Source organism: Aythya fuligula, chromosome 14, assembly GCF_009819795.1.
Source record: "Aythya fuligula isolate bAytFul2 chromosome 14, bAytFul2.pri, whole genome shotgun sequence".
NCBI classification, from domain to species: domain Eukaryota; kingdom Metazoa; phylum Chordata; class Aves; order Anseriformes; family Anatidae; genus Aythya; species Aythya fuligula.
The window spans coordinates 5,591,925-5,615,745 of record NC_045572.1 but is presented as its reverse complement, the minus strand read 5'-3'; the positions used below and the strand labels follow the sequence as shown (position 1 = coordinate 5,615,745).

At 37.4% G+C, this 23,821-nt stretch overlaps 1 protein-coding gene across 3 annotated transcripts in view; it reads left to right on the top strand.

Annotated features, from left to right (window-relative positions):
- The first annotated feature begins 8,366 nt into the window (after positions 1 to 8,366).
- Positions 8,367 to 23,821, top strand: part of LCP2 (lymphocyte cytosolic protein 2) — a 37,343-nt gene continuing 21,888 nt past the window's right edge. For 2 of the 3 annotated variants that reach the window (XM_032197253.1, XM_032197251.1), the window contains exons 1-3: positions 13,463 to 13,838; positions 17,059 to 17,121; positions 20,028 to 20,074. In XM_032197253.1, coding sequence (XP_032053144.1) covers positions 13,761 to 13,838; positions 17,059 to 17,121; positions 20,028 to 20,074 — 188 coding nt within the window. In that variant the 5' untranslated portion in view covers positions 13,463 to 13,760. Of the gene's footprint in view, positions 8,458 to 12,301; positions 12,477 to 13,462; positions 13,839 to 17,058; positions 17,122 to 20,027; positions 20,075 to 23,821 lie in introns of those variants that run through there. The other variant, XM_032197252.1, reaches the window with a different exon arrangement.

The window sequence follows — 23,821 nt, the reverse complement described above, 5'->3', positions numbered from 1 at the left end:
TGTACATAACAGTTTATTTTAATAATGAGTATAAGAGAAGGCCCAGAAAGCTGTGAAGCAGTGCTGAACCACATACCAGAATCAAGCAAATATCAGATGTCATTGTTCCGTGTTCTTATCCCTTCTTTAGTCCTGTATACATATGATCTTTAGGTATGGTAGGTATGGTGTTTTTTTGTTGTTTTTTTTTTTTTTAATTTCTTTTTAATTTTGACTCCACAAGCACTGGGATGTGCCTAGTCTCTCACAGAAGAGTTCAGCATATGTTAGAATGACAATTTCAAAACAAAATCAAAACAAAGTCAAAATTCCCATAAGGAATAACATGTTACCAGATGAAATTTCTTGCTAGTTGCAGATAAAAACAGTTTATGCTGTGCATCACTGCAGCACAGTAGAAGTAGTGACACTATACTAAAGCAATTTAGCTCTGTGGTAGAGCAATATACATTAATTTGGGCACAAAGCCATGATAAGGCATCTATTTCTGCCTAGCATGGATGTATTTGACTACAGAGCTTATTTGTTCCCTGAGAGAATGATGCTTTGCAGTCAATGCACAGGACTGGTACTCAGACTACATGGATTAAAGGTTCTGCCCTGCTATATACTGTGTGACCTTGGTGATACTCTGTGCTATACAGAGGCTCTTATGCCATGCTCATCCCTCTAGCATCCAAGTTCCTTCCAGCTCATCCACACCTGCACATTTCCATCAGCAAAGTGGAAAGGTCACAGGAGCAGATCTTGCACTCATACAGAAAGGTAGGATGAGGTGGTGGTTACACCCTGCTGGGCAGCTAAACTCCACCACAACTGCTCTCACTCCTCCTACTCAAAGGAAGAGGGGGAAAAATATGATGGAAAAGGGCTCAATGGCTGAGATAAGGACAGGGAGATCCCTCACTAATTACTATCATTGGCAAAACAGACTCAACATGGGGAGATTAATATAATTTATTGCCCATTACAAACAGACTAGAGCAGTGAGAAACTGAACAAGCTAAACACCTTCTTCCCATTCACTCTTTTCTACCTCCTCCCCTCAAGCAGCACAGGGTAGAGAAGGCTGCAGTCAGTCCATAACACTGCATCCCTGCTGCTCCTTCACAGTCACTGCTTTCCCCTGCTTCAGCGTGGGGTCCCTCCCATGCTGATCCTATGCAGGCTTCCCACAGGCTGCAGCAGTTCAGGAACTGCTCCCATATGGGTCCATCCTTAAGGAGCACATGGGTCCCCCACAGGTGACAGCTCCCACCAGATCACTTACTCCACTAGGGGCTCCTCCACAGGCTGCACCATGGAGATCTGCTCCTCTGTGGTACCCCACAGGCAGCAGGGGAACTTCTGCTCCAGTGCCTGGAGAACCTCCTGCCTCCCTTCTGCACTGACCTTGGGGGCTGCAGGGCTGGTTCCACCCCTCCAGCTGCTGTTGCACAGCGGTTCTCTCAAATATGCTCCCAGATGCACAGCCAGCATCACTCGCTGGCTCAGCTCCAGGCAGTGGCAGGTCCCTTTTGGAGCCAGCTGGAACTGGCTCTTCTCTAACATGGGGCAGTTTCTGAACTCGTCTCACAAAAGCCACCCCTGCAGGCGCTACCAAAACTTAGCCATGTATACCTCATACAGATGATAGCCAGTCATTCTTTGAAAGTTAATTTTTGGTGAAGTTTTGTCCCCTCATTTGTGAGGTATAAAGCCTCCTTTCTCTTCTCACTCTACATACTCATAATTATTACAAGGACTATCAAATGTAAGCCTGGCTAAGCAGGCTGAAACACCTAAATATTAGGTAGTAGCCTTTGTAGATCTTTGGATCCTGAGAAGATTCTATTGCTCTTGAACAATCTTTCCACAAGTTCCATGAGTGTAAGAACCATACCTTTAGGAAGTAGTTGGTACAATAATGCCCACATCTCAGTAGCAGCAAAACAGCACTGTCAGAAAAAGTTGTAAGGAAGATTCAAATGGTCATTGTGGTCTAGGTGGAAATATGCAGTTTTCTTTGCTGCTGCAGTTCAGACATCTGGCCTCCTCACGCACAGTTTGGAGGGGCAAAGTATAATGAAGAACATCAGTTAGACTGGCATTTACATTCCCCATGCAAAATTCCCCATCACCTGATCTCTGACCAGTAGCTTATTCAGTAAATTAGCTTTCTTCATTATAAACACCAGAGAATGTGACTTACTGCTTCTCAGAAAACAATCTTTAGAAATAATTAAGTTATGAAATGCTATACTACATATGCTTTATTTCCAACAGTTTGGTTTGGAAAATGGTGATATGACTAGTTGGGAGAGGGAGAACAATGATTCTGTCAAAAAAACTGTGTTCAGACCTGATCTAAACTCATGAATAATTCTGTTATAATAAACACTGGGAAATAGAAATACCACAGCTCATGACATGAATATAACTAACTCTGCCTCAGAAAGCACTGTGCTTAAAGCATGATTTGAATTCTTTCCCAGCCCTACCCACGGTTTTAGCTTGCCTACTATTTTTTCATAAATAAAAATATTTACCTTAAAACACATTGTAACCATGGTAAAATTGCTCCCATAGCTGAAATTACAGGATTAACAGCTACCAGTTGGGCTTTCTTTCCGGAAAAATCACAGGTTGTGTCTCATTGTAAGCAATACCTTCTCCCAGAGCCTGAACCCATTTGAAATATAACAAAATTGCCTTGCATCTCATCCAACAAGTACTGCAGTAAAATGAATGCCTATAATCTTTTTTTCCCTTCCCCTCCAGCCTTCCCTTTCTAGATTCCCACCTGGGACTGATTTGCACCACCTGAGAAAACAGTTAATGCTCATTTTTCTTTCTGCTCATGATTCTGCAGACATTTGTCTCAGAATTGCTTTGATTTTCTTATCCTTGCAACCTGTGACTCTGGCTACACTTCTGAATTTTTTCTGTTTTTATATTACCTTTAAGAAGCTTGCATGTAAAGTTTCACAGTGCTTTCTAAATCCAGTATTCCCAATGTTATCAAGGTTCCAACAAATTGCATTTTTCTGGACTTCACCCAACCTGCTGCTTTGCACTTGACTTTAGGCTGGACCATCTCATCCCACAGTAGATCTGAGGGGCAGACAAGAGAAGCCTTTCATGCCCCCATTTTTATTTAAGCCCAAATCTTAAATAACTAGAGAGCACTGATTTTTATTAATATATAATACATACTTTTCTCCAAACCAAATACAATTTTATGTGCAGCTTCATCAAAAAAGATGTAGTATTGATACAGCTCCAATTGGTGTTGAGCACCCAACAGGAACCTAAGGTACCTTTGTAGAAATTGCTTTTCTGGTTAACCAATCTAGCCACTAACACAAGCAGCCAAAGCTCGTTCTGGAGCTACACTGTCCATGAGATTCTCAACATCATCCAAAAGCAGGCAGCAACTGGCTGCTGCTTATTTGAGCAGTACAGTCACATAGCCTAACAAGTTGTTTACATGGGATACATGCCAGGGAAGTTATCCCCTCTTTCCTCCTATTTATAGATACATATCTCCACATAAATAGTAACAATTTTATTTTAGAAACGACATCTGAGCCAGATAAATTCAAGATTCCTATCCAGATCACCTCCAGGAGGCTTAGCAAAATGTTACTCTCCTTACAGAACTTGATGGTGATCAATAGCAATTTTACCTCACTTGGATTAGGATAAAAACTATCAGTTCACCAGATAACCTCTGGAGGGCTGCACCCATACCTCAGAATACATTAAAGCATAAAAGCAAGTCTGATGCCATGGAAGCACACAACGATGGGAAAAAAATAATCTCTATTAGCTACATAGAAAGTCAGAGAGGGCCCCAAATGCAGTCCGAGTTACACTTAACAGGACAGATGCACTTCAGAAGCTTTACTTATGTTTAAGGAAAGATTTTAGATTTATCCTTGGAGTACCACTGCCAGCATGTACCTGCACACAGCTAACTACATAAGATGCACAGTTCAACTTTGTTGTTGCTCTCCCATATAGTTTTTATGCATTTTGCACTGCAAAGAACCAAATTTATATGGCTTTGTAGCTATCTTCCCTCCATCTTCTTACCATATCTTATTTCCAAAGGAATTCATCACACCATTAAATTTTCTTCTGGAAAGAGTCTGGCAGAGGGCCACAAAGATGATACATGGCCTGGAGCATCTCCCCTGTGAGGAAAGGCTGAGAGACCTAGGTCTGTTCAGCCACGAGAAAAGAAGACTGAGAGGGGATCTCATCAATGTTTACAAATAGCTTAAGTGTAGGAGACAGCAGGACTTGTCCAACCTCTTCAGTGGTTTGTGGGGACAGGACAAGGGACAATGGCCACAAGATAAGGCCCAGGAAGTTCCACACCAACATGCAAAAGAACTTCTTCACGGTGAGGGTGACGGAGCACTAGGACAGGCTGCCCAGGGAGGCTGTGGAGCCTCCTTCTCTGGAGACATTCAAGATCTGTCTGGATGCCTACCTGGGTAGCCTGCCCTAGAGAACCTGCTTTGGCAGGGGGGCTGGACCCAATGATCTCTTGAGGTCCCTTCTAACCCCTACAATTCTGTGAAACAGAGCAAATTCTGAGGAAGAACAAGCACATGGTAGTCCCACATACAGTTAATAACAGCATCAGGGAACTTACCCTCAAGTTCATCCCCCAGAAGCCACCATTATTGGGAAAAGTCATTACTATTCAAGACTATCCTAAAGTAAAATGGTGACCTAAATAAGAGCACAGAGCACACTTTGTCTTTAAATGAAAATAAGTAAAGCAATCTCTGCATTCATCAACCCCACTTAAGCACCGTATTAAGCCTCTGACTTGGTACAATACAGAACAGAAAGCACAAATTGAATCTCAAAAACAAAATTTCCCTAAAAAGCAAAAATTACCTTATATAAAAAGACCTCTTTGAAGAGATCTTTAGAGAGACCCTTAGAAGCTTCAGTAACAAAAAACTTGAAAGGTTCCTGAGATGAGCTTAAATACAATCCCCAGCCATGGGCAGGGCATGAGTGGAGGCCCCAGGTGAAGCTGGTCAGGGCCAATAGTGCCTGTTACTGCCTGTCAGTGCCCTCAGCGCTCTGACACACGGGGACGTATGATGCAGACAACCATTTTTAAGTGATACCAGGACAGAACTTCTCTAAGTGAGAATCAGTTGAAAAGTAGGGCCAAGCCTTTTGTATAAAGTATACAAGAGAGATTTCTGCTAGCAGAGCAGGTGCTTGCAGTCTCCTGATATACTGATATACTCTACTTCCTCATCCAGACACGCTACCTCACAAGCAAGGTCAATTTGTGAGCGATATAATGGTCTGGAAGATCTACGTGCTCATGTATACTGTATCATAACAGCAGCTCCCTGTACAGAAGACTGCAAGCACATGGGGTTTGTTTGCCTTCTCTTTAACTTTTGTGCTAGTGGACAGTCTGAATACAGTAGCACAGAGTGAAAGCAGAAGACAATCAAACCTATATGATATAACCAGTAAGAAGGGCTTAGGATGAAGAGCTGCTACCACTGAAGGCAAAACAGCTTCTTGTGTCTGAACTCCTGCAAGCCAAGAGCACATAGGCCAGAAATAAATATGAGACTTTTGGAATCACAAGAACTTAATCACAGTCCATTTTGGTGAGCAGAATACCCAGCAGGATGGCAATATGGACACTAAGAAAGCAAATCTGTTCACATAATCTAAGATCAGTGACAAATTGCCTTTCTATAGCAAACAACGATAATAACAAATATATGTATAATAACGAGCAGTTCTAATATTTCATAGGCTTAGTATCATAGAGACAGTTCCAGCAGTCATGCAGAATGTTCTCTACTGAGTAGAATATTCTCTACTGAACCTGAATAACTTAAGAGTAAAAGTGATATGGAATGAGAAACACATGGGAGCTTGTTGAATAGTTAAAAATAGACAGTTGTATGAAACTTTCAGCACTTACTGTTAAAGTAGCAGACAGTTCAAACACTTTGGTGTCTGCCTTCAGCTCTCTTTCACTTTCACAGATCATATTATTTATAAGTCATTTATGATAAAACTACCTGAAAATAAAGTCTAAATTCTGCAACCTGTTAAACAGTGTTAAACAAAGGCTAACAGTGAAATAGTAAAACACACCTAAATAAGTGCTCAACTTTCTATGGAAAACAGGATTTTAATTCTGTAATTTTAAGCCCTACACAATAAATAGAGCTTGCCCCATCAGCCAGATGAAGATAGTGAAATGAGATTAACTATACAATTAAAATGAAGAAGTTTTCAATTTTTTTTTTTATTATTATTATTTTTTTCTGGATGATATGCTTTACTTATGTTGTAATTTAATGTACAGTTTGAACTGGCATTACTGCCTAAAGTTTCAGTCCAGACAACCCAAAGATCCACACCAAGCATTTTTCCTGCTATGCTACCCCTCCTACTCTGTGCAGGCATGAGTTGCATAGCCGTACAGCCAAGCCATATCAGAGAAGAGCTACAGTCTGAAACTAACCATTTAATGACTATTTTTGTTAGATTAGCTGACACAACCGAATCCTTGATCCTACTTCCACATGAGGTTGCAACAATGCTTATGCCAGCAAAAACAGAAGCAGCACAAATACGGAACCCAGAGGCCTGGGAGTGGACCATGTCTTGCAGCTGTAGCACCAGCTAATGCTGTCCTGAAGGGTGTGTGAAAGTTCAGCAGTCATGGGTCTTCCTTCTGAGGTTTAGAGCTTTACTTCAATGTAGCCTCAAAGTTTCAGTGAAAGAAACCCAAATCCCATCCCTATGCTGGTCTGGGCAATGGACAGTCCTGACCCCAGTGACAGTATGTATTTGCCTTGCACCAAAAAGCAGCAAGGTGAGATCTGAAAGAAACATTGCTGTTTCTTTATCCTGTATTTGGGATGAGAGACCTAACTGAGCAGGATTGCCCCAAATAATTACTTTTGATCTGTGCTGATTCTCCATCATAATGAGCCAGAGGATTATAAAGGACAGCTTCTAAGTCAATTCATAGTAACATATGTATTAGTACAGATTAGAATACATGCAAAATGATTCATCAGGAAAAAAAAAAAATCTCTTATTTTGAACATATCTTATTTTGAATATAAGGTGACACTCAAAAGCTGAAAAGCAAGGGGTGTTCAAGAATTCAGCTGTTTGGAAAGTCTGAGCCACTCATAGAAATGAATATTAATACTGAAAACGAAAGTAACACTAAATCCAAAATTATACACAAGACTATATTGGTTAGCAGCAGCTCTTTGTTTCTCCTAGGCATCTGTGCCTCCAGACCATGCTGGTCTAGATGCATCTAAACTTCTGGTTCAAAAGCCTTCAGGAAATCTGTAGAGGAAGAAATGTTCTGGCATCCATGGAATGGTGTCTTCTCAGCCTTGCAAGGAAAAAATGTGTGCAGCAAAGACCAGAATGATACACATCTCTTGTGAGTCCCAGCTTATTGCTCTGTCTGCTCAGGACACTGCAGGGGTGAAGGAATGTCTGAACAGCCCCATTGCATTGCAGATGTAACCAAGAAGCTGAAATATCATTTTCATCAAAATGGTCTCACAAGTACAGGTATGAAATCAACTTTCAGGAAACTTTTAGGTTTCACAAAAATGTTCCCTTAACAGTCTGAAATAAACACATACCAGCATATCAGCATGTGAATATTTTTTTTTTCAGCATTGCAAAATCACTACTTCAGTGAGCTGCTTCAATATTTATAGGATTTTACATATTCCAGGATTGCAATATACAGTTTTGAGTCTGTGTATGGACAGGATGTTCTGCAATTGCAACATTCACTTCAGATTTTGACTTTGACTGCAGTTCTTTGCTTCTTAATTGGGTTGTCAAGCCTTTCTTGTGATGGGTACAATGGCTGGGATTCAATACTAAATTGAGCTGAGCTGAGCTGAAAACAGTGGAAACTGCATGTTCTGTAAAGTTAGTTTTGTTTAGGGCAAGAAAATAACTTCTTGTCTGGAGCCAGTAATCTCTATTGGTGTCAATAGTTTATCTTATATAAATACCAAATAGGCCGAGTTAATCATCATATATTTAGCTGTTAGAATAATTGGATAAATTTAAATATATTTTAAAAAGTATTTGAGAAAATAAAATTTTTTTTTATACTGTACAGTCATCGTTGACAGAAAAGGTTTTTTCTATTTTTGAAAACAAGCATGTAATAAAAAGAAAGAAAGAAAGAAAGAAAGAAAGAAAGAAAGAAAGAAAGAAAGAAAGAAAGAAAGAAAGAAAGAAAGAAGACGAAGAAGAAAGAAAAAGAAAAAAAAAAAAAAGAAAAAAAGAAAAAGGAAGAAGGAAAGGAAAGGAGGAAGGATGGAAGAGTCTCCTACACAAGCGCTGAATGTGAATATCTCGGGCTTCGGCGCCACCTAAGGATAACCCCTGGATACAGATTTCCAGTCCCAGACAAATGTGAGTACCGCAGACAAACCCTTGTCGGGGTTTGTACAGGTCTTTTCCATTGCATTTGCACTGCTGGAATTTCTTCTCAAAGCCATAAACTAAAAAAAAAAAAAAAAAAAAAGCAATTGTGTAAGTGCAGTAGTAGGCAAAACTAAACTATCATCCTATAAGGCATGCTTTAGGAACTCATTTTTCCACCATTCTGAGTAGCTTCTGAGGTGGACACTTTTCATTCGCCATTCCACTGGTGGCCACTGCAACATCTTCTGTACACTGCTGCTCATGTCACAGCACCTTCCACTTTGCTTCAGCTCTGCAGGGGCATGCTGGCAAGTAACTCCAATGTCAATGTCAAACCTGCATCTTCAATTAGAAAACCTGTCTGTTTGCTGGTACAGGTCTGTACCCAAAAGACACATTGCTAAACTCATTTCCATTTATTCTACTGACCCACTTAATTTTCTTCTGAGTCCCAGTACAGCTGGTGTTGTTGGGCAGTTTATGAATTGTATTGTACAGTCCAAATACAGCGCAGGAGAGCTCTTCAATCTAGAACACCTACTTTTCAAGCTTACAAATGGTTTTCTTGTTAGCAGAACCTTTCATGTCCAAAGGTCATGAGGACAGCTGATTGCTATTGGCCAAAGTCCCTATGTTTGCCCCCTTTTCCTCCCCTTTTATCCAACTTTCCTTTCCCAGACTAAGTAAAAAATTATTTTTTTTTCCATCTTTTTTTTTTTTTTTTTTTCAATAGATATTTCCTAAGGTCTGTTAGTTGTTCTCCTCTGCATCTTTTTTTTTTTTTTTTTTAAATTAGATACATTATGCCACTTATGACCCTAACATAGTGGAACACAATATTTACCTGGAAAAAAAAAATAAAAAATGAAACAAAACACAGATTATTGCTGCCATATCTCAAATTACTTTTTTTTTTTTTTTTTTTTTTTTTCTTCCAGTACCTTAGTATGCATTTGTATGTATCTTTCTGTTTTCTGAATAGAGTTTAGCTGCACTCTAGTGGTTGTATTTTAGGATTTCAGGCATTTCTAAATTGCCTGAATGCAAATTTCCACCTACTCAAATTAACACAATTCACTGGCAATCTCAGACATTGTTTTATTCAAACCTTACACTTTCGATGCAAGCAGGTGGGTTAGTATGCCCCTAGACTGCCATCCCCACTGAGGTGTCATATTTATAACGCAAACATCACATTTGTACAGTGTCAGCAGTTCACTGTGCTTGAGAACTGCAGTCACTACTTACTCGTGTTTTGTGTTGGTCTGAGACTTAACCACTAGGTGGGGAGGAAGGCTCATCGTTCCATTCCTACAAAAGAAACGGGTTTTGTTAATTTGGAAAGACTTGGGTTGGGTCTCCTATTAATGCACAGATAGAGGGAACTCAAGGTTAAAACTTGACTCTAATATTTAAGGAAATAACGGATGAGGAGATTTGAGGAGTAAAAAGTGAAACTCGGTGATCATTAAGACAGCAGGGAATATATAGCAATACATGTACAGTGGTGAATTTTAAAGGGTATAAAACCAAAGCATTTTTACATGTTACAGCTTGGGTGTATGATTTTGCAATGTTAAAGAGGAAATTTAGGCTGGCAATGGTAAATATTCTTAGGATAAAAGAATGTAGTTTACAGAAAAGCTTTTTTTTTTTCTTTCTTTCTTTTTTTTTTCTTTTTTTTTTTTTTTCTTTTTAAGAAAGTATACTTTTAAAATCAAGATTGGGCAGGACAAAAGCAAAATGTTATAAAATCCACTTTGCTTTGGGAACATGAGGACCAAATCCATATGAAATTTTGCTTGATGAAAAATTTTATTTTGCTTGATGCTAGGAAGATTGACAAGTAAACTGAGTTTTTCTAGAAAAATAAACCATTCTGAAACCTGTTCAAAGTAAGCCCTTGATTCCACTTAAAGCAAGCTGCTGTGGGACAGAACACCACCAGAGATGAGAGAAATGGAAAATATTTAAGCTCTTTGAAGGCAGCAGAATGTGGGCAGTGTAAATTTCCCTCCTGCGCTGCCTGCAATGGTTAGATTCTCACATTTTCAAATGTAAGTTACCAGACTATCGCTACATCTGAAAGAAGTGTTCCATTGACAGCTCTTATTTGAAGAGGCACATTTTTTTTATGTGAAGGTTGTGTCACCGCAGGCGTTAACTATAAAAGACCTTATTCTTTAAAAAGAGTGAAAAAAGGTCAAAATGGAATAGGTATGCACCTGATAACAGCTGTAACAACAGTGTTTCTCAGCATTTGAAAATCTAAGAGCTTAAAATCCATTTCATGTAAGATTGCCATCTGAAACATACAACAAAGTATACAAATTATGGAACAGATGTATCTTTTGCTACCACTTAATTGTGTTTTCATTTCTGTCTTCGATTGCAATATAAGATTTAATGACTAAGATTCAAAAGTGATCATTTCCAGCAGACAGTGAAGATTGTGACCTCTGAAATGTAGTTAGTTATCAATCAAATTTCTGCATGTAGCCTGTAAAACATGAGATACTTTCCTAGGAGCTCTCTGTGGCCTTGCCTCTTGGTTATATGCTCAACAACCCTTATGCTATCTTTGCAGTCATTCTGTCTTCCTCTATAAAAATCAGATGTGGCTGCTTCCCTGACATCCTCCCTTGCACTCCTGCCCAGATCTGACTAGAGATTCTAGCATGTGCACTTCTACAAATGTGGACATTCAACTTTTTCTTTAAGTTTCCCCTCTTAGTGGCCACCAGTTTTGGAATTGCCTCCCTCTGTGCAGAGGACAATGGAGGCAACAGGGGCACTCTTAGAAAGTCCCAATTCTAAAGGTAACAGCTGTGACTCTGAAGAGAGAAAGAGAAATAATAAACAAGTGGAGAAATAGTAGAAAAGTAAATACAGGAAGAAATGAAAGGGTGAAGAAATGAAATATTTTTTTTCCAGGATCAAGATTTCACTTTGTGAAATGTGGGATTTGCTACGTTGCATTTCTGGGCCAAAGAGAAAGGCAATTAAGAGCATCCTTTAAAACAGCAACTCTCAGGCTCTTGGTTGGGATAGGGGGCCATGACTTACCCATGCTTATCTGGGAGTTGGGCAACGTTTTCCATTGAAATGTTCAAATACATACAAGCTGGAAATACAATTTAAAATTGTTACAGTAATCTAGCAATATATCTGAAAATTCAAATGCAAAAAATTCAAAGTTGTTTCCTCAGCAAGCCTGACATGGCCACCACATCCTATGTTTTTATCACGTTACAAAAAGAAGTTCTAGACAAAGAGAAAGCTCAGTTACGTGTACAGTTGGGTTTTGCAAAATGCATGAAATATGCATGCATAATGTACATACAACGACATACAAGCGATCCGAGCAAATAACAATGATGAGATAAATGTGGCTCTCTAAACTAGGAGTTTGACCTTAAAGACAACTGATTTTCTCTTCTCTCAGCATCGGAATAAATGATGCTGTGTTTCTTCAACAACATGAAATAAATTTTGACTGGGCTAGTTAGTTTTATAATAGTACAAATAAGGTATAACATAATTGATATTAGCTATTATGCTGGGTTTGGGATGGAAACTGGATTCCAGAACCACATGGAAGATAACAAAAAGCTGTAATAGAACAAATGGTTAGAAATTGTAACACTGTCTTCTTCCTGTCTCTGCAGTAAAAGAAACTTGTTTCTCTGTTAAAAGACATGGTGTGTGATACGGAGTCTGAGATGTATACTATTTAATCTTATCTTTACAACTGTTGAAGATACACCATCAAAACTACTTTTAGTTTGCAGATCTTTTGTCACATGTTAATTTAATCCTATTTCTTCCCCAGATCTAGATTTAAAATGAAGCGATGACGATATTTCTGTGACAATGTATGCATATGCCTCAGATGATTTATAATGGTCAGTTACTAAAGTAAGAATCAACAGAACAGAGTGGTTTACTTGTGGAGAATTTTAAATAACTTGCTTCCATAATTTCCCAAAATAATTGTCCTGAAAAAGGTAAGCTACTTTAAAGACAGACTATGAATTTCATACGAAAAAAAGCACTTAGTATAATACTGTAGAGACTTGAAGCTGTATGTAATGAACTTGCAAATTTTGGGTGCAATATTAGAAGGACTAGAAATAGCAGGAGTCATAATTTCATTAGAAAGAGAAATTTCCCTTTCCAGTGCTTATGAACTTCAGAACTATAAACATATTCTTTCCAATACAGAAAGTTCACTAAATACCATCTTTTGTCCAGTCTACTGGAGCAGCTGTGAATAGTGATCCCAAGCATTCACATCAGCACAACATTGGTAGGAAGCTCCACATCAAGAAAACGGGGAATGGACAGGCTGCTTTTTTTTTAAACAAACAAACAAACAAAAAGTACCACCTCAAACAAACAGGTACATTGGGAATTACTAAGTGAAGTCTCACCAACTTACTGAATAGATAATACATGAATTGGCTACACATTCAGTGTATATAATGTCCCTCTGGTGATTACGGTTTTGTGGATTCTTTTTCAGACACAAAGTACTCATCAGAGGTAGCTGAAAAACAGAGCTGGAGGGAGAAATGACGACAATGTAATAATTTTTCATCTAATTTTGTCCAATCTTTAGTTTCAATTAGAAATAATCATCCCAAATTTGAGGGACTGAAAAATGCTGACTCTAATTCCACTTCCAATTCATGGTCAACTCCAACAATAACCTTTTATGGTTGTACAAATCAGACAAAGCCAACAGAACACTTCAGGTACTGAGATACATTGAAGAAGTGAACATTTCCTTGTTTTGGGGGTCTTGCCAGGGCTAGGCTTGCACAGAAGCAGTGATGATCTGTGCAGCTATTTTGCCAACATTTTTATACTGTATAGAGTGTGTAAATATGCAAATATTTATGTATGCAATTACAAGCAAATAGGGTCTGTAGGAGCTTACTTATATGTAGGAGGCAAAGCATTTTCAACGTGTTGCTGCGCTTCCTTATTTACTTATTTATATTCAGACAAAGGAAGTGGTAAGGCTGTCTAGCTGACAACTTTTCTGAGAAGAGACCATTTTGTACTAGAGGAAGCAGTATCTCTCTTGGATGTGCTAGCAACATTGTTCTGAAATTAAAAAAAAAAAAAATAAGGAGAAAAATTAAAAACAGAACTTGGAAAGAGTTGGATATTAGGCAAGGACTTACTCGGCTTGCTGGAGGTGGTCACCCACACGGAATATATGGCTGCTTCATCGATAGCACTGGCATGAGCATTCTCTAACTGCCCGGAGGAGCACATTTACCATGGATCCACGAAACATTCCCTACCGTTCAGAGGTGGCCACGTGGAACCCAGATGAATTAGCAGAATATTTTAAGACGGTAAGTTTAACTGTGTTTCATCTGTGTATAATGGGGGAACAAACTACTGTGACAATGTTTGTTCAAAATTGACATGGCTTATGTTGGGCAAAGCTTGATGCAAAAATAAAAGCAAAACCACTGACAGTTAAAAAGCTGAGTGGGTGAAACTTGCAGATGAATCTTGAAAGTATATTTTAAATTGGGTATAAGAGAAAATGGTGGCTTTTCAGTGATAACATACACTTTACTACAACAATTGCTGATATAACATCTACTAAGAGCAGTGAAAAACAGTATTGTATAAAAACTACAAGCTTCCTAGGTTGTCTTCACTGATTTTTCAGAAACGAGATTTTTTTCAAATTCATCATTGTTTTCAAATGATCTTCTGAATGTCTTTGCTGATCAAGGCGTTCAAGAGAACCCATCCAGGAATATAACAGTAGTAGATAAATATGCTCCTAATTTTTTTAGGCTCTGTTGAAAAACCTTTTGCCTTCCCTGCTCTAAAACTTCCTGGACAAAGCTCTTGGCTCAAGATTATTAGACATCCCTTTCGTCCTGTCACTATTACTTTTTCCAAAGTTATTTTGTGTGACTAGCTAGGAACTACTGTTTATTTTGAAATCTCTTTCACTGGTGACCATCTATAAACTTCATTTTACAATGTGGAGAATTTTCCTCACTGATGAAATAGTTTGCAAGGCGTTACAGCAATTCCCTGATGATGTATAACCTCTGCACAGCGATGCTGACACGTTTATAATTGCCCAAGAATGTGTAACTGAGTCATTTTTAATGAAATTTCATTTCTATGTTTTCTCTGCAAATTCCTCATTTTTCAGTTCACCTGAGATAATGTAACATTCAGATCGAGCAAATGGAAAAATTTCAAGCAGTAGGAAACATAGCTTGAAAATGTTCAACCTTGGGAACATTTTCAAGCTATAGGAGCATACCTGGTTCATTTTCAAGTGTTCTGTCAGACCAGTCTTGTAAAAAGCTGGAGCAGTTTGGGGCTTGATTTTGAAATCATTCTTTGTTTCAGAACTTTTCATGTTTTTTTTTTTTTTTTTTTTTTTTTTTTTGAGGAGTTGAGGCAAGTTTGAAACTAGATTGCAAAACTAGCTAATAAAGACAAGCAGATCAAAAGCAAAGTCCATGTCTACAAAATCTCCAGAGAAGTGAAACTGCCAACTACCTGCAAACCTCTACTGCTAGGGTGCAGGGCTTGGTGGCACAGTCAAGTGAAACAGAATTGGAGACGAGCAGATGCGATCATTATCAATAGTCAGCTTCAGACAAGTAAGAAAAAGATTATGACACTGGTGCGTGGTGGTTTGGGACACCATTTCCAAGAGACTCAACAAGGGAAATGGCTTCCTGAAAGAGCTGATAATTTCTGAGTACCTCCCCTCTACTGATCCGGTTGTGTGTTGTGTCCCTCCTCCCCCCCCGACCCAGGACAGAGATAACGTTGGCATTCTGCTTTTGGAGAGGTGAGTCAGGGCAAATAGAGCTGCTTAAATTTGTCGAGCAAGTCTGTGTCAGACAGTGGTGTCAGCTAGCTCTGGGCTACTGCTATAAGTGACCAGATCCTTCTCCCGAAATTAACCCAAACAACTTCCCTTACACATATAATTGAAGGATCTAATGTTAGGAATGCTTTATTTTCATCCAAATATACTTGGTTTGCAGCCTTGTGTTAAAGTCCAAGTTCAAGTCCAAGAGGAATAAGCAATTTTTTTCTAATTAATCTGAGATAATTGAGGGATGGTTTTCAAAGGTGACAATCACATTCAAATTTCTCTCACCTGAAGTGATTGGTCATGACATAGGGCAATGCTAAAATTTTAGCCAATTCATTGTCAGCTTACATGTTTGTATTAGCAAAAGCTAGCCAGCACAAGTCAGTGATTTACGTATCAATACTACAATGTATTCCTGGTATGAAGGCCTCAGTTTCTGTCAAATAAGAATTTTTCATCCTTAATGGTAATAACATCTAATTTATGATTCTAGATGTGTTAACTTAGAGCAGATGTTAATGTAAATCGTGCATTCAAATTAGGAAGGGAACAGTAAAGAAACAAAACTTCAAATAATTTCTAAATACTTTTTTTTTTTTTTTTTGAGCAAAAGCAAAGACGTTCAAATTTGGAATATCCTGGGGGTTATATTTAACAGCTAAATGATGTCTTTCATCAGTTATTTTAAGAAAAAGAGATTAGGCTTCAAGCACACTGAATTGTACTACCAAGTGTAGCAGTTGCTCTCTACTGCATGCAAACTTTTTGTTAAAACAAAAACAAAAACAAAAACAACAAAAAAAAAAACCAAACAAAAACAAACAAAAACAACTTAAGGCCTTCACTGGAAATATTTAAGAATCATGTCTTATTAATAATGTCCATCCCCCTGTCCCTCACCTCGTGTCCCTCAGTTTACTGGAGGGGGTTATTTATCTTATATATAATCCTTATTTATCCTTAGTTATCAGGAGCTTTCTTGGGTATGTGATCAGCTTCTGAAATGCATGTCCTTGCCCCAGATGCTACTATAAAACATAATATCATAGAAAAGCTTTCCAAATATTATGGGTAATTTGCACGATTAACAAGCAATGTTTTAATCCACAAGAAGCAGCTTTTCAATAATGGGGACTGGGACTGGGATCAGGGCTTCATGATTCCAAGATATTAAGGCTTTGGTGTTTTTCACAACAGTTTTTCATTTCCGTTTTTTTTTTTTTTTTTTTTTTTTTTTCCCCACAACTGTTCATCCTAGCCAGTACCACTGTTATGCATTTTCCAAATATTTCTTTGGACCAGGAAACTGCAAGGTGGCTTTTCAATGTGAGGAACTGACTATTCCTAAAGGAATGAAAATACTCAAGTCCACTGAATGATCTTTGTCCAAAACAAAACAAAACAAAACAAAAAAACCACAGTAGTTACAGAAGAAAATGAGCCATTTGTACAGTACAGTACAGTTTTGAAAAAAAATAATTAAATCTAAGCAGGATCATGAGCTGCAGATTTTTTTTAATGGCTTTATACTGATAAAGAGTAAAAAGTATACTGTTAGCTACTGGGATTTCTAGGGCAGACAAGACATAATAGGCTGTAGCATACAAAAGGGTAACTTGAAGCATCTGTTCAAAGCTATTTGTATGTCTAAGTACCTTAATCCATTCTTATAATTAAGGGTGCAATAATCATCTTCTTTTTATTGACAGTTAAAGTATAAGGACTGTGAGAAAGTTGTGAGAAAGCACAGCATAAGTGGACAAAGGTTTTTGGTAAGTAGAGTTGTAAAATTCCTTGAATAAAATGATTGTTGGGACTCCTCCTTACTTTGCACTGACAATTAGCTTGCTTAGGTGTAAATATGAGAAGTAGACACCTTTGGTAAAATCAGCCAGACATTTTGTATTAAATATGGAACATTGGGAACCCAAACACGTTGTTTAATACGCAAGTACTTTAGCATATTTTAAACAGACAAGAAAGTTATAAAGCCACAATCTTGTCTTGAATTCATCTCTTCCTTTATAGGAAATGCTTGTTTTCAAATACTAACTACAGAAAACTCACAAGTATTAACTGTCTTTTCCTACTAAAGATGTGGACTCTACAGTCAAGATTTTTTTTCTTTTTCTTCTTTTTTTTCCTGCAGCAATATGGATAATCAATGAACTATAAGAGTGTCAAAACTAATAAGCAAAGTCCCACTGGGTCTATATCAGCATTGGTCCAGGCCGTACCAATGACTTGGCCCAACATTAGAAAAGCTGACAACTCCCACTTACATAGCTGTTGTTTTTCTGGTCTTAAATACACATCCATGAAGACGTGTAACAGCTTTTTATCATTCCTTCATTTCTATTTTATTTCCAAATATTATTTATTCTATTTTTCCCAAAGGTAGGCATTTTGATCACCTGTAGTCATAGTGAAGAAATCAATGTAGATTTATTTTAAAACCTTCTTATTTTTTATTTTCTTGTACTAACGTATCGACCTTTCTGACACTGCATTGAAATACAACATAAAAAATGTCAAACACCTCTTGTAGGAACAGGATATTACACCTCCCTCCTACTGGGTGGAGTCAGAATTATTCAGATGTATGGCAAAGGATTTATTCTACCAACCCCTAAGAGATTCTCCTTAGCTCAAGCACTGGAAAGGGAGTTCTTGCTCAAGAAACATTCTGAAATACTGGAAGTTTGAGTCAAAAATAACAAGAATTGTGCAGTTCCTAAAGTAGTTTTTGTAATGATGTATTATTTCCAAGGTGCTTCTGTAAGTAAATAGCTCAGACTGCAGCATTTCTTCAGAAGCTCCTCGTAGATTCAAGGGGTGTTTTTCTATTAAGTATCTACTGGTTACCACAAGAAAATTCCAGTTGAGATGTAGTAGGAATAAAACCACAGGGATTCCACATAACTCACTTTAATAAAATTCTCTAAGATTTAGAAGGGCAACGTGGCCCTTTATGAGATTTTTACCCCACAACATTTGTCAGGTTTATTGCCAGAAAAGAGTTCCAGAGAGAAACTTAAAAAGTCTTCAGAAAAATGAAGATGCTTCAGTAAATCCTGCAGGACATTTCCATAAAGGGAGTACATTTTTCCTGTGTTTTACTCCTGTGAATACACCCAGAGGCAAAATAGTTCTGGAAAGCACAGCTAGGATTTGTTGTGTCCTGTGAAGTGCAGATAGCATTGTAAACCAATGTGTAATTAGAAACCACTTATTGCCGCCAGTAAGAAAGAGAGAAAGAAGCAGTCTATCATCTATGTTCCAAAGAGGGTTTGCAAAGCTTTTCATTAATTAAGCAAAACACTTCCTCAAAAATTTTCATAGCGCACTGATCTGTCCTACACTTGGAGTGGCACAACATGATGAAAGAAGAGAGGGGCTAACTCTCTCTGCAGGAGCATCAGTAAAGCTGGCAGCACTTGGCACATCTCAGTTCAGGTCAGGAGTAACCTGCAATCTAATTGCTTCATTACAGCAGAAGGATGAATGCCCTCCACCACCCCACAGTTTTTAGAAAGACTTGATAAAAAGTAAATGTATGTGAGCTTTGTTAGGCTGTTAAGGCTGCTCTTAATTCCAAGCAGTCCTCCAGCTACGTCTCCACTACGATGTGATTTTATCTCCACTACAGCATGTGACTTTATATACACTGTGATGTTACAGATAGCTTCATAGCTCAAAGTTCTCATTTACTCTAGCAAATCATGCTCAATTTTAAAATGTAGAGTTTTACCCTCAAATTTTGCAATCATGCACAATTTTGTCTGATTTTACCATGCAGACATGAAGAAATTCAATGTCTAGCTTATGAAGTCACTTAAATTTCTCTGTATTATTTCAACATATTTTAGCTATACTAAAAAGATGTGAAGCAAAAGAGCCTAAAATCAGAATCTATGTTAGGAGTCTGCCTTCGCTATCAGAAACTGTTCTTCCTAAAGGTCAGTTTACTTGCATGTTGCTTTCAAACTACAAGTGTTTGAAGCCTTTGAAATGTGCTATGCTGAGGAATGTTTTAGTTCCAGTTCTTTTCAGAAGCAAAGAAAGGATGGATTTTAACCTGGCCTGTGAGTCAATGTTACCACAGAACACCCATAAAGGACTGGATCAGAACCCAAATCAGAAAAGCAAATTACTTGATTTTTAACTTTGGACAGTCCCCTTAATTTGAGATTGATCCCTAATAGAACAGCTCATCTGATAAGCACTGTTTTAAGATATTACTTCTCATTAGGAATATCTTTATTTCTTCTTCTTTTCCAGCTACCTTTAAAACATTCTAGATACAGAAACACTTCTTACTAGATATGTGATGAATTAGTTTATTGAAGTCATTTGTGTGCAAACAAATACATGTGGTGTTTATTAAATTCCTATCTAGTTTGATACAAGTGATAGCAACATAAAATAAAAAACAATATCCAGCAAAACTAAGAAAAAATATAGAGGGGAATTTTGATTAAAATGAATTCACTTTTCTTATTTAAACTTAATAGTGAGCTGTTGGGTTGGCAGACTGTTATCTTGCATTACTTTCCTATGTACTTTATTTATATATCAGTTGAAAATTCATGCCACATTTTTGAATATGCTAGCTTCTCTAAGTCACAGGGTGTTCTGCGGACAAGTTTGTGATATATACCATATGTTTCCTTTGCAGAACATGTCTGAAAATGATATTCAGAAATTTCCCAAACTCAGAGTGCCGTAAGTAAAACTACCATTTAACATTAAAAACCATCTTAACTGATGTGCAGTGAAAACACATAGCAAACATCAGGAAAGTGATTTGAAGTGATTAGTTAGAGCCTTGTAAATGTACTGTATGAGGAGAAAAAGAAGAATGTTCCAACATAAAAATAAAGGAGTGTTGTCATGATAGCTCAAGTGCAATGAAACAATATAAAAATTGTCTGTGGGATGTTCAAAAGAACTCATCCATTAATTATTTTTTTTTTGATAGCAGTTACACAGAATCTTTTTTTTTTTTTTTGAGTATTACCTTGAAAGTATGATTTAACTGTTCACTACTTAACTGTTGACTCTTAATCAAAGAAAAATAAAAAAGTCAGATATGTACACAAGATCTGAGGAGTTAAAGTATTTTTCATCACATCCTTTTTCCTTTTAGGTAGACATTAAAAATAAATCAGACTGGAACATTTAATTTAGTGTTATATAGTTTTCCTTTGCTCATGTGAAAAAAGTTTTGAAAAAGTTTGAAAAAAGTTTTTTTTTTTTTTTTTTTTGAAAAAGTTTGAAAAAGGCCTTGAAAAAGTTTTGAACTCATCTCAATAGCTTTCATAATTTCATAGAAGTTACTAAAGAACAATATTCCCGTTAAGTCAATACTGAGTAACAGAGATACTAACTTTTAGTATTTCATGATGGATGAAGGACATTATTTTGCTGTGAGTTCTCAAGCACGTATTTAATCTGGAAATTAGAAGGTTCCTAACAATGAGCTCGTCCTAACATGGAGCTCTTCATGGTGTTCTAAACAAAGAGAAAAGAAACCAAAGTCGTTCCAAAATGGCTATTTGTGCTTTGCTTATTTCCCAGACTCCCTCCCCTCTCTGCATATTTTAATCTTGTTAGGGGAGGCACAGCCTACTTCACTTTTTTCTGATGCATGACAGCTTGTGTAAAATGTTTTGGTGAAGCTAAAAATACTGAAATAATTTGAAAACCAATGTGGTCTGTCACATTCATGTGCTCACAGTTAATCTGGTTGCCAGATCTGACAGCAAAAAGTTACCTCTGTTCAGATCAGATATGCAAGGACTTGAACTTGAAAGCCTCCAACATGATGTGTTTCTTAAGACGGTATCTATGTTTTCACAGAATTAATTTCCTGATAATAGGGACTGGTGGGGCATGATGTGCTAGTAAGTGAGCCCTGATGTTATAAAAAAGATGCCCAGATGTTTTGGCATTTCTGAACTAACTGTCAACTCAGCAATATTTAACTATGGCTGGTGAGACTGAGGGAACAGAGTTAAACCAGATTGTCTGTGGGAAAACTCCCATCACTATACTGTAAAATACGTTGCATGTAATTCCCTGATAATTTCCCCCTCTTTCACAGTCCTTTGACAAAATATCCTTGTGTTCTCCTTGTTATAGCTTCTAATTTCGACAACTTTTGGTGATCTCCTTTCAAATTCATAAGTCTAAAGTGGTCAATGCATGTCTTACAAGGACGTGAGATATTTTAATGTCATGGATGAATAGTCAAATTTTAATAATATGGAGTTGCTCATAGCTCCTTTTCTAATCACTGATATATCAAAAGTGCTCCGCAAATTCTATTTTCACAGTCCTCATACTATGTAACACTCTAGCAGAAAGCCAACAGCCTTTCTAGTCAGATCTTTTGGGTTTCTCAACAAGAAGAGAACCTGAAACCAAGAGCTTTAGAAGAGCAGTGAAGCTCAGTTCACAACCTGAAAAAATGAATAAATAAGTAAAGTAATAAATCTGAACACACTTGTTCTCAGCTTTTTCCACACTTACCAACAGAGAAACAATTCACTAGAACATTGTGAATATACATGGAGAAAGGATAATTTGATATGCGATTCTCCATGTATGCCACTGTTTAAAACAAGAATTTAGAGCTTCAACAGGGAAAAGAAATGGTTGTAATTTGAAAGAAAGAAACAAACAAATAAACAAATAAAATTGATGTGTAGAAGATCTGGTTATTTCTTTTAATTCATTTCAGTACTTCAGAACATTAATTTAATTACTTCAGAACCTCCTTATTATTCTCACCAAAATGGAAAGTGCTTCCTATTGACTTCTAGACAACATTCACTCCTTACATTTAAACCATAATGGAAAAATCATCTAGTAGGAAAAGTTTTTATACAACCTGAAATGCAAATGAGCATATTTTAATTCCAGAACCTGATCTACTTAATGGCAGTGCTGAAATCCAAGCAAATTCTGCAGAAATGTCTCAATATAAATAGCAAGAGTTGAACTTACAGCTTGGGCCAGAGGTATAAATAAACAGCACGTATAAAAGAGAGATCGATCTCCGGTAACTTTACCAGTGTTATGCTGACCTACATGTACTGAGAATACAACAGCACTTGCAACTGTACAAGGTTTGCAAACCACAGCATATATTGATGCAGACCTCCTGAGCTGAGTATGTGGTTTTACAAAATAGATACATGTGATCAACTCTACTGATCAAGTTCTGAATGTAACTGTGCTATTACCTGGGGATGATTCTGTGACGTTTAGAGGAATCTTTCAGTGTCTAGGTAGATAACAATTGTCATTACAAACAAAGTATGATGGGCCATTTTCAGAAACTAATAAACTCCTCCACTATTTTTTCTTATTATTTAAAGAATTGTTATTTTAAACATTAAACTTCAGCAGTCACGTTACAGGCTTCTGTCTTATTTTTAAATACCAAAAAAAATGTAAATATTATTTTGAAAATTAAAATACTTCATAAAATCTTTAGAACTCTCCATTAAAAGGCCTGAACTCTTTGTTTAAAACTCTGCTAAATATATATATGCATTTAAATATACATGTACAGGCACATGTGTATGTGATGCATCCAGACAATTATGGTGGTTTAGCCAGGTTTTATTCTGGCTATTGTTTTGCAGGGAGAAAATTTTAATGGACAGTAAGTCTGCATGGGATTCTCTGCCCCTGTATAGGTCACACATGGATTTTTTGAGGGATCTTAACCAACTCCACAGTCCTTTTACCATAGTAATGATTCCCATTCTCATCTGTGGTCACCACCAAGCTTTTTGTATGTCTGCCAGAGATACTGAAGACTCCTGCACAAAGTGATCTTGACTGGCCTGGATAAGGAAACTATGCCAAGTGTCTATTTAAGTGTATTGGGGCATTAAATCTTGTGGAGGATGGAAAATTAAAACTGAAGACTGATTTTGTCAGAGACAAAACTTAGAGTTGTCCTCACATTTGAATGATGCATCCAGTTATGCCAAACAGAGCTTTATGCAACTGGAAACCTAAATGTGCTTCGTTCCTTGCAGTATCTGGGCCCTAAAAACAAAACAAAGCAAAACAAAACAGAACACACAAATCTGAAACTATTATTCCATTTGTGGCTTTTCTGATAAATATTGAGTTTTCACTCCCATTCAGAATATATAAAATGATGATGCTGTCACTGTTTGAACACTGTTGAAGTTCAGAAAATTAACTTTGCTTAATGGTATATTTTGATTTCATGTGCAAATCTATCTTTCATTCTCACTTACACAGTAGACCCAAAGGTCTAGCTCAGGCACAAGGTCCCTAGGTCCACAGCCAGAGTTCAGCTTCACTCATCATTTTATGTTTACCCTTTCCCTTAGGAGAGGGAGGTGGATAAAGCCACACGGTTCTTCCCAACTCAACGTTGTCATTGAATTGCTCTGAGTGGACATAGGGAAGAGGGAGTAAAGG